Source organism: Electrona antarctica (assembly GCF_951216825.1).
Source record: "Electrona antarctica genome assembly, chromosome: 22".
NCBI lineage: Eukaryota > Metazoa > Chordata > Actinopteri > Myctophiformes > Myctophidae > Electrona > Electrona antarctica.
The window spans coordinates 21,351,441-21,363,940 of record NC_136805.1 but is presented as its reverse complement, the minus strand read 5'-3'; the positions used below and the strand labels follow the sequence as shown (position 1 = coordinate 21,363,940).

The following is a 12,500-nucleotide window of genomic DNA, read 5'->3' as shown; positions in this document are numbered from 1 at the left end:
ATACTCTCTAACCTCTGTTGAAGAAATGTGCTGATTTGCTTGCAGAGCAAGGTATTCCCTTATAGTAAAATATCAGCGGTATCAGTCATTAGGAGCAAAAGTCAGACGGGATCGGGTTCAGGAATGGATTCGGTGGTTTGGAGGTAACGCTTGGATTTTTGTTCACAATCCCCTGCACCGGAAATCTCTGGAAGGAAAACGGGCGTTTTGAATTCACCCAAGGGCAGCATGGCTGCAGTACGCGGCTCGCCTCTCAGAAGTGATCAGTACTGATGGTTTCCCAACAAAACGTTTCAATATGCCGCAGACCAGTCAGCCATCTCGAAAGGCGGTCAATACCATCCCTCTCACTTCCCCCCAGACCCCCCCCCCCCCCACCCCCCCGACTCACTCTTTCCCACTTGTCCCCCTAGAGCCCATTTACTATGATTACCAATAACAATAACACTGCCATTATCTTTTATTATCGCGTTTTCCCAAGGCCCGGCCAGCTCTCGGAGACTTTGATGAAACTACAAAACAGCTCCTATTTCAACCTTGTATACAGACTGCCTTGGCTCGGCATTCCCTTAATAGCTGCAGTTTGTTTCGGTACCTGACTCGAGTCGACATACGCGGCAACGGTCCACTAAATAGATGATAAAGCGTCAAGCCACCTGGGATTTACTGCTGCGGCTTGCTTGTGGGTTTCCCAGCTTGACATTTTATATAATGTTGTCGTACATGACGTGTATGGGTAGACACGTTTAACACCAGTTTACAGTCTTATGAACTTTTTTTAGATGCAAATTAACTTAGAGAATAAGAATAAAGTGACCAGTACACCTTCTGCACGTGCACAATAGGAAAACTTATATTTAAGCAATGTTTCGGTCAAAACTAGACCTTCTTCAGTCATTTGTATATGCAAACAATGAACAAAACATTTGTGAATCATCTGCCTCCACACTGAAGTGTATCTAATATGGAAAAAGTCACTTCATCACAATCTAACAATGGCTGAACAAAACATTTCAGCCATTGTTTCAAGTCCCTGATAACTGTAATTTCTAGCAATTTCAGGTTGATAGTGACCAGAACACCAAAGAAAAAAAAATATCGCTCAGAAAAAACTTCAGGAAGTGCCATAAATGTCAAACAATTCCAAATATGCGCGTGGCTATGGAGGGATGTTTTCAATAGATGCTACTGCCTCATATGTTTTCCCTCTGACTGACTGGGGTGATGACTGTGCATTCCAGAGTAACTGTGCTGGTCTCGTCAGGAGCCGGACTGACCCCGTTTCACCTCCCAGTAGCATGACTCAGCCCTCAACCTTGAATGTCTCTTCCCAGGGTCCCAGTTTATTATGTCACAAAAGGCCAGTCCCACTCCGTTTTAACGGTGTCTCTCCTGCAGAAAGTCAGAATCCAGCTGTAGCACAAGCCGCACACCCCCGCCCCACCCCGCCGCCCCGTCTCGTAAATGAGCATGTCCAATCTACCCACTGTGTTTCATTAAAAGCAGACCACATCAATCGGGGCCTGAACTTTAAAGGCCAGGTCCCTACTCGACGAAACACGGGGGGAAAAAAGACGAAGCTCTTAAAAAACGGAGGACCTCACACTGCACACGAGGCGCTCACAAACTTAACACCACACCTCTGCTGGCGGACCACACATCGCCGTGTTGGTCAGAGACCACACAGTAGGCCTCATAACACTCTGACAAAAGACCCTGTGAGACCTCACACCAGGCCAGAGTGTGGTTCGAACAGGACATCGAAGAGCTGACACACACTGCGAAACGCTGAGCAAGCCTTCTGCCTATACAGTAGGTAGGTGCAGTATTCCCCATGCGACAATGAAAAGACCTGGAGAGTGTTTATGCACGTGACCGTGTGGACATTTTGTCCTCAATGAAATGAAGTGCAAAAAGAAGTTAAAGATCCGCTTAGCCCCCGGGCTTTTTCCCAGCGGCAAGACGAACATATAGGGGAAGAGCCAAAAAGAACACACGGCGCTGAAGCTCAGCAGATGGACGGACAGGAGGATGGATGGGTAGATAAACGGGTGGATGGGAGGCTGAGAGGCCGAGAGGGAGAGAGAGAGAGGAGGGGAGTGGGAAGGATTCCCATGGGTGGGGACGGGAAAGCAGCCCTCATGATGGAAGGCTTTCAAACTCCTTTCATCGGCTGCCTGAGGACTGGAGCTTTACAAGAGCAAGATGAGCCGGCGCCACTGGAGCTGCCTGGCGCTCTCCAACGAAACCCAGACGCAGAGACAGAGCTGGGACCCCTCCCACCCTCCAGCTCGCTCCAACCGCCCGGCTCCCAATCCCCCAACAACTTCTCGCACAAACACTTGGAAGCGAGGTTCCCTGCATACTGTCTCCATCTCACTCCTCAAGCGTTGCTTTTTCACCTCTCTGCATTTCCATCATAACGGCTCCTCCGGATGGATGCTTTCTTTCCTCTCCTGAAACGAGTTTATAGGCTCCTGTATTGTTTTATCGCCCACATCTCACAGTCTGAGAATGTGACCCTTGGAAATGGCGCGGACAGGAACGCGATTATCCCGACGGTGGGACCGCGTCCCGCGCCTTTGTCTGCTCGCTTTTCACAGACGCATTTTTACGAGGGGGAAGTGGCGAAGGCCATGTAACCGATCACAACCTTATAGGTTTTATGAGGCCCGTGAAAAAGACTGGGATTAAATATAAAGGGAATCACATCAGGCCGTCTGACTCTGACGCCATCGGCCCTTGCTTACCAATCCAGACTGAGAGAGCGCCTCCTGTAGGTGGGAAGCCTGTCGGCAGCGCACGTCTCTGCTTTGGCTGGACGTTCCTTCAGGGAGAGGCGGTGGGTGAATTTGGAGATGCCCGACTCTGACCTGCACAGGGAGAGAACAAAAACAGAACAGGGGAGAGAAAAAGAACAGAATATGAATGAGAATGTCATTGTATATATGTGTGGTTTCCATGGGTCTGGTGCAGAATGTACGTTTATTTCCGCATACACTTTAAAATATTTTTTCAACCAACATTATTTATTCATTCATGTCATGAAAATGATCTGATTTGATTGTGCTCAGTAGTCGTGGACTACTATGAGCTGCCACAAGGATGCAAAGAAATATCCAATATACAAGCTTACAAGACACATAATATGTTGCTTCGTGACACATACAGCATAATGACAACCCCATAATAGTGGTCAAAGTGGTACATTTTGTATTATCGTACACAAGGTTAAATAGTTGTGTTCTAAGAAAACCCATGGTATAAGAAGAATTTCTGTCTAGGTTTTCAATCCAATGGTGCATGAGCGGTAGAGACAGTTGTGAAAGCGTCAAAAGGAAATCAATGAATTGCTTTAATAAGAACCAGAAGAAGCACATTAAACTAGGGATGACCTATTAAACAACCTGTCTCTTTGAATAGAAGTAAGAGCCCTAACGCTAGAATCTGTTTCGCAGGAATCACACAACTCAAGTGGAAATGTGACCCGTGAAGTTGATGAACAATGTTGCAGCTCCCACAGGACAAATCTGCTTCCAGGGAAACACGCAGACTTCCTGCCTAATGTTCTCCAATACTTAACAGATAGAAAAAAAGAGAAGGTTTTAATCTCCTCTGCTGGGCTGTCAACGTCCCTCCCTTCCCATTCCATATTATTAATAGGCAATGTAGTATTTATTTCAATCTCAGCCCATGGCTCATTAGGGATTTCAACTCTGCAATATTGCTGTGGTAACTTTGGAGAATAATCAAGTATATTAAAGAGATAGTTCACCCAAATTTTTTTTTCTATCAATTACTCCCCCCCTGGAGACTTGAATTCATGGAAATTATTTTGTTTTTGTTGCATTCCGAAGCTAATAATTTGATGAGCATCAGTGGTTCCCTATGGAGACACTTCTTTGTGTCTCCATAGGGAGTACAGGGAGCATCATCATCATCAAATCAAATTATTGGCTTAAGAATGCAAAAAAATAAGTTCATGAATTCAAGTCACCATCGGGTGAGTAATCAAGTTTGAGTAAAAGTCATTTTGGGGGTGAACTATCCCTTTAACATTTTCTCTGAAGCTGCTGAAACACTGCATACGTGGGTAAGTGAGAGAAGTTAGTAGAGAATTCTTTGGACCATAAGGTTCTGGGTTCAACCTCGGCCTGTATGTACTGGGGGCTTATGTTACCGTAGGTGTTGCGCTCCACCTCAGCAATCTCCCAGATGAGTGGTCTAGGCGGACAGTGAAAAGGACATATAGTGTTCTTGGCGGCTGATACCAACAATAAGCCCCTCCAACCTGCCATGTCATTCACCTTGGACGTCTACATAGGAATCCAAAATGGATATACAAGAGGACCAACGTTATCATCATTCATTACCATCCATCTTCTAAATTATAATAACATCTAACCGATTTAACATAATGGCTATTTTGAGACGATAGGGGGTGAACAATAACCCCCATCCTTCTCCAAAATAAACCATCTGGCTATTGTGTGGCATCCCCCCCCCACCCCCCACCCCCCTCACCTAATCTCACACACATGCTGTTTTGATTGCATTATGAAAATGATCAAACATCTCTAATGATGACTCATACGTACTTACACACATACATAGATCTCCTCTCAACTCTGGCCAAAAAGTGTTTTAGTCTCCATGGTGAAGTCTACTGGAGACAATCTGCATGCAGGGGCGGGTGGACTGCAGCATAATGCAGTCTATACCGAGGTGCATGCGCCCGCCATTCAAACACCATGTCTGTCTCTCTGCTGCCATTATGTTTATGTGGGGTGAGGTGGGGGCAGTGGGGGGCGGTGGGGGGCAGCGCAGCGATCGAGGTTGACATCAGGCTTTGATTATCTCCTAAAGAACATTGATGTAACCATGCACTGCGGTGCATGGAGTTCCTTTGATTAGTGAAACGGTGACATGGATGAACAACAGTGTGGCGGAGCGTCCAACTGTGCCCGGCTCGGCTGCCAAATTGGCGCATTGTCATGCGCGTGTTTTTTTTTTTGCGGTGATCATAATGCAGGGGGCTTTGACAGGACATTAAATGAGTCATACACCAGTATGCGGTTCAGGAGGTCAGCCTTCTCTCAGGGAGGAGGGCAGGAGGTCTCGCAGAGTGTCCTGTCAAGTTGTAATGCTTCCACGGCAGATCGGTTCGATCTGAGAGAATGATTACATGAGAAAACTAAGTTGGACCGAGGCATTCATTGCGTCATGGGCTCGGAGTTGTAAATTGCTCGTACTGGGGTGGAAAGAAGACTTGCCATGATCTTGGAAATGAAAGTGAAAGCCTTCTCTCAAAGTCTCGATGCCGTGCCAACCTTCCGTGGTGGAGAATTAATTTACCTTATACTTGGAAGGCATCCTGCCTTTTTTTGTTTTTGCTGATGTAAGAATGAGTGTCTCTCAATACCATCACCTAATTTCCATTTATCTCATACCGTGCTCAAGAGAGGCTGAGGTAACCATGGCAGGCTTCATAAGTCAAAACTCTCTAAACACTGACCCAACAACCCATATAAATCAGATATCCACCGTTAAATGAAATCGACACAAGAACATTATATTACTATCATGGCGATGAATCATCTCAAGGTCATAAGGTTTATGCCTGTAAGATTGTACGTCTGTAAAACATTTTTTATAATCTTACAAAACCATCTGCCTTTGAAAGAATGATTGATGATTTTGTTTTTGTCGAATGTGAAATCAACAATTGGCCTATGAAATATTTCTAAACACCCAAAGGACTCACAGAGACTAAGAAAACTAAAATAATGCAACTAAAAACAAACAGACATTTTAAAATACATAAATGATAATCAAGGGATCAGTCAGCTACTAAACCATGTCAATAGACATTCAGCACAACACTCCTGCCACAACAAACAATTCATATTCACTGCATACACTGTATTTTATTTTAGTCAGGAATGAATGGGAAATGCATCCAGAACAGACAGCACAGGCTCCATATTTCCCCAGATTTATTAGCGGAGCCACTTAATGAGTCTGATTTTTTCCAGTCTAAGAAAATAAAGGACGCTTCCAATGTTCTGACATATTCGGTGACCCAAGCTCTCCCCTAAAGCTGTTTTTTTACGTAGTTGTGCGCCAGTGTCACGCAAACGATCTACAAGCTCACACAACGTGCCGTGCTGCTGTGACACGTCGTGAGCAACCGAGCACATCAAGCCCTTAAGAACCAGCTGTTTCACTACAAAGAGGTCACCATAAGCTGAGTTGAGAGGGCCATTGCGTCCCATTGTCCATGACTTCATGCCTGTGGCTTATCTGGGGGAAGCCGTTTCAATCCCCCCGCCCATCTTTCCCACTACACGCTCAACTACTGTTTCCCAACCCTTCAACGGCTCTTCCAAAAGGCGCTGGTTGACCTCGGAGACAAAGAGACATATTTTCCTGTATGAATCACCCATGAGGGGAATGAATGGGATCTTGGTCAGATGGCAGAGAAACCTCTAATTGATGGGAGATTAGCCCGGGCCAGGCTTCTCCCCTCTTCAAGGGCTTTTAATTTGATTAGTGCCACTACCCTGCGCTCGCCAGCTACCGCCAGCCGCCGCTGCCAACTTCGCTTAAATGTCTGTTGGAGAAATTCCCATTCATAAATAGTCCATAGCAGCAATCAACATGGGGTTAGGGACGTCCGTTTGGTCGCAGCTCATAGCTGCCTTGTCTTTTTTTTGCAGAGCTGTGATATTAAGCCACAGACCGGCGGTTTGGAGCAGCAGATCCCAGTATAAGTTCAATGGCCATATTTGGATCAAACGCATGACACGACACACAATAGGATAACGACTTCAATGACTCCAGAAGGGTGTAGGATCACCACTTCAAAGGTGCGGGGCCGACGGACATGGATGAGGCATCGGGGAATCCCTTTGTAGGGTTTAGGAGAAAAGGGGACGTGTGAAGCAGGTGGGTCTCAATGAAGGGGATCCGCTGGCAACTGGCTGGCTTTAGGCTCCCTGAGAGCCCGGGCCCTGGCTGCTCCTCGCGCAGCTGTCCCTGATGACATCATCACAGCGGGCACACAGTGATGATGCAATCCCCTTGGAGGCCCCTGTGCAAAGTGGGATAGCCCGGTCGATTAGTTCTCCTCCTCGTTGGACCCATGTTTTCTTTCTCACGTTACTGGTGTTGCACGCTGCATAGGTTAGGGAGTTTGTTTGTGCGTCCGCACAGGTGGCCGAGTCTCCAAGTTGTGAACCGGTCTTGATGACTGTGAAGGCACTGCAAGGTCATGACAGGACAGCATATCTGACTGAGATTAAGCGAATTAAACATACGCATGTACTGTATGAGAATGCACGGCCGCACGGCCACACACACACACACACACACACACACACACACACACACACACACACACACACACACACACACACACACACACACACACACACACACACACACACACACACACACACACACACACACACACACACACACACACACACACACACACACTGTGACACACACACACCTGCCTTACTCCAATGTGACTTAGATTACAAACTCAATAGCATTAGGGTGTTTTTTTTTCTCACTCCTTTAGTACAAGTGTGCTTTTGTCAGCACTGAGTGGCGAGGCAATACGCATGTGCGGTGCACGCACACACACACACACACACACACAAACACACACACACACACACACACACACACACACACGTACACACGCGCACACACACACACACACACACCATCATTCACACACAGCGACATGACCCACACTCTCGCAGCAACTCACCTAATGTCCCCTTTCCCTCTCAGTTCTGTTGCCATGACAGCCATTAAGTGTTCCGAGGTATTCATGTGCGAAACGCTCTTGGCCAAAGCAGCGATTGTTCCTGCTCTCGGTACACAAAGCTATCACCCGCGCCCTTTGACCCCCGTTCCTATAACCTTAGCGGCCCGCTGTTATTTGAAACCGGAGTTAAGACCGCAGTGGAATTCAGGCAAAGCGCCGCCGTTCAAAAACAACAAGGTGGGACTGTGGGCCAGTGAAGTGGAGGCTTATTGATGGAGATGTGGATCAATGTGACTGAATGAAGCATCACATTATGAATAATTATGAACTTTGAGTCATGCACTGATATCTGTTCGCCTCAATTACACGATAGCCTTCGTTATTTAATCAATGCATAACTTCTCTATGCATTTTCTGGCATTCCGTCCCTATGATTTAGTTACAGTTGGGTGCCACCGATATTGTCCCTTATCATTTGACCCATTTAGGCCTGACCTCAAAATTTAAAAAAAATCCTTCTAAATCCTACAGTTTTCTGAAATAAATATTTTCACTATTTTTCAAAAATAGCAGACCTACAAGCTCGTAGCGCGCCACTCGGTGGCGCGCTACGAGCTTGTAGATCTGCTATTTTTCAATAGCTAAATTATAACATAATGTTTAAAACACCAAAAGGGGTTTTGCGCAGATCACGCAAACCTCAGCAAAAAGAAAAGGACAATATCGATGGCCTCCAACTGTATGTGAAATATAGGAACTAGAGAAGTGCATTTCTAACATGCAAAACAGCCCAGAGTGGGCCCCTGCATAGCGCATAGCTTCTGATAACAATGTCGAAATTTCCATGTACTGTTCTGCGCATAACTTGCACTGATCATACCCTGGAAGTTTCTGTAAGTGTTTAGAGAGACATGCCGTCGGGCCCAGCCGAACACTAAGCGTTACACAATCCACGCGGTCTGTCTGAGGTTTGGTTGCCCACGACCGCAGATCTGGTGTCAGATTACCAAATCACAGCCTCGTGGAGACCGTCAGGAGGAGAGACAAACACATGACCCGGCATCAGTGGTCACGGGCGATGGCGGCCCACCTAGCAAAACAATGTTTGGAGTGAGGAAAATCTAACTAGTGGGGTTTACCTCTCCTGGTATGGGGTTCTAAATGCTTGGCATTGGAGATTGAACACTCACACATACAGTATGACCACGCGCATTGCATATGCGTGCCCATGCACGCATATGTAAATGGGTGTGGGCTACACACATGCACATCAACAAATAAATCTACTCACTCACACACACACACACACACACACACACACACACACAAACACACACATGCACACACACACACGCCCACACGCACACACGCACGCACACGCACTCACGCATGCATTTGATCCAGGAATGTACCCCTAAAAGTGTTTCATTACGCAAACAAAAAGTCTTTCAGTGGTCCAATCATAAAAGAGCAGAGCCAAAGCTATGAACATTGCTAATTAAAATCTGCTCAAAGAAAGCCTTGTTTTCCACTCCGCGTCTCTGTCCAAACCCATGTCTATGCGTCTTCCCGCGTGGCTGAAGCCTCTTTTATTTTATTTGGACCGAGGACTGACCAATAAAACATATTGATATTTCTTCAAGTTAACAAACTTTAGCCCCGTCTGGATGATCGGGTTACATGCAGCCCCCGCGGCTCAATGTGTATCTTTTAATTGGCCGTGATGGAGGGCTCGTTGAACGAGGAGTAGCAGCCATTGTGTTGCACACCGCTCGCAGAACACATTGCTGACCTATACCTCATCACGTTTCATTTGACGGACACCTCCACACTATGCTTGGAATGACAATGGAAAACGTGTACGTCCAAAACCGTTAGCGTTCAGAAAATGGAACCGTATTTTTCATAAATAGTGAAAATAGCCGATCAACAAGCTGCATTGCATTGCAACATTGCACCACATCGAGCATGTAGATCAGCTATTTTCACTACTTTAGCTTGACACCCTTTTATGATGTTGGCATTAAATGAAAATACATAAAAGTAGAAATTTGGAGATACACAATCTATTAGTAAGTAAAAAAAAGAAATGAAAAAGAAATAAGAAAGCTCTGCTTGGTATTAAGATTATAATGTGTTATATGTTCCATTTCTGACAGGCAGACATGCAGCATTAGAGCATGTCCAAATGCATTATTATCATCATCACTAAATGGATTTTATTTTAATAATTTGAAAAACAGACAGAAAGTACATTTCTGTTGAACTCTTGCAAGAGCGTGTTTCTGAATACACGCTGTTCTTCCCAAATAAACAAATTCAATATATCTTCCTCTCTCTCCTCTCAGATGGCTGCCCGCACCGCACCCAAAAACTGGTTCTGCTCAAGGTTTTGTCCTGTTGAAGGGAAGCACCTGGCGTCGGTGGCAAAGAAAAAACTTCCCTTCGCCACCGACGCCAGGTGCTTGCCCGTGGAGTCTTGAGTCTTGGGTCTTGAGTATTGGGCACGTGGGACGTGGGTCTCAGTCACCATCAACCTGCTCTACAGGTAAAGTGTCTTGAGAATATGTCTTGCTATGATTTGGCACTATATTCACACAACATATCTCCATCTGTCCATCCATCCATCCATCCATCCATCCATCCATCCATCCATCTGTCCATCCACCCACCCACCCATCCACCCACCCATCCATCCATCCATCCATCCATCCATCCATCCATCCATCCATCCACCCATCCATCCATCCATCCATCCATCCACCCATCCATCCATCCACCCACCCATCCATCCATCCATCCATCCATCCAACTATCCATCCATCCAGGCATCCATCCATGTAACCTAGTGTATAACTATAAACAATCCTGTACAGTACATGTACAGTATATACAGTACATGACTCATGCACAGCATGTACAAGCTGAACTAAGCACAACATAAGAAGAAGAATTTGACTTATATAACTGGCCATAAAGATTATTAGCATTATTATTAGCACGGCGCTCCGACTTCAAACGCGGCTGATGATCTGAAACCGCACATGGGGCCTGCCAAGTGTTGACAGAGACGAGAGCGACCCTACTTTTCAACCGACGCACATCTTCTCGTGGGGCTGCTCGTTCCCCCGCTATGGTAAATAGAGATATTTCCATTTCCCCTCCACCTCCCCTCCATCAATCCACCCCCCCCCCCTCCCCATTTGCACGTCTCTCTCTGTTTGAGTCACAGTCATCGTGTCATCTCTCTTTCCAAATGGCTCCCTTTCATTACTTAGCTTCTCCCTCACTCCCGTTTTCCGTTGAGTGGGCGCATGTAGAATTAGGCGGAGAAAAAAGGAGGGAGCGATTCAAAGTGGGGCTCTTTCACAGCGGTTGTCTGGTTCCCCACTGCGTTGCCTCTGGTTCCATCTATGTCTGGTTCCCCACTGCGTTGCCTCTGGTTCCATCTATGCCCTGGTTGTCTGGTTCCCCACTGCGTTGCCTCTGGTTCCATCTATGTCTGGTTCCCCACTGCGTTGCCTCTGGTTCCATCTATGCCCTGGTTGTCTGGTTCCCCACTGCGTTGCCTCTGGTTCCATCTATGTCTGGTTCCCCACTACATTGCCTCTGGTTCCATCTATGTCCTGGTTGTCTGGTTCCCCACTGCGTTGCCTCTGGTTCCATCTATGTCTGGTTCCCCACTACATTGCCTCTGGTTCCATCTATGTCCTGGTTGTCTGGTTCCCCACTGCGTTGCCTCTGGTTCCATCTATGCCCTGGTTGTCTGGTTCCCCACTGCGTTGCCTCTGGTTTCATCTATGGTTGTCTGGTTCCCCACTGCGTTGCCTCTGGTTCCATCTATGGTTGTCTGGTTCCCCACTGCGTTGCCTCTGGTTCCATCTATGGTTGTCTGGTTCCCCACTGCGTTGCCTCTGGTTCCATCTATGCCCTGGTTGTCTGGTTCCCCACTGCGTTGCCTCTGGTTCCATCTATGCCCTGGTTGCCTCTGGTTCCATCTATGCCCTGCACGCTGTTTGATGGAAGGCAACCATTCCAAAACTTTTCAGACCCCACTAAAATAGTCATATTTGAACTGGGGACCCCCCAAAATAAACTGGGTGACCCCCCCCAAAATAATCATATTTGGACTGGGGACCCCCAAAATAAACTGGGGGATTTGAACTGGGGACCCTTGTCAAGCACTTGTAGGAATTACATTTGGACTCGGTTCCACAGATAAATATTGTGAAAATAGTCAAACTACAAGCTCTCAACGCCTCCCACTGAGCCTTGTGAGCTTGTTTGCCTCTTACTACGTAATATTTGACAATGTGGCCAATTTGGCATTAAAAAGTCCTGTATACACTTATACTGTACAGTATGTTGGTTTGGTTACTGTTTAAGTGAGAAAACAATGCTGCACATTATGCAAATCATCTGGGAACCCTCCAAAATAATTGTGGGACTCCCTGGGTCCCGAGTCCACCCCCAGTTTGGGAACCAGAGATGCAAGGCACAGGGCTCTCTGAACAGAGAGAGACACATGGAATGATTCTACATTAGACTGAGACCATCAGCTAGGAGGAGTATACACTGCATAATATTGTGAAGGGGTAGAGTGACCGGATGGGAACCGCAAGGTTCCCAGTTCAAACCCGGGCTCCCCCAGACTTAGTGTCGAAGTGTCCTTGAGCAAGACTCTGAACCCCTAATTGGCTGCTCCCGATGTGCAGGT

The 12,500-nt window shown here is 46.6% G+C and overlaps 1 protein-coding gene across 1 annotated transcript in view; it reads right to left on the bottom strand.

Moving 5' to 3' along the window:
• ankfn1b (ankyrin repeat and fibronectin type III domain containing 1b) overlaps nt 1–12,500 on the bottom strand; it is a gene marked incomplete at both ends in the record, with an annotated part of 212,638 nt that overhangs the window by 63,224 nt on the left and 136,914 nt on the right. The window contains one exon of the mRNA XM_079492165.1: nt 2,751–2,873. Within this exon, the coding sequence (XP_079348291.1) occupies nt 2,751–2,873 (123 nt within the window). The remainder of the gene's footprint in view (nt 1–2,750; nt 2,874–12,500) is intronic.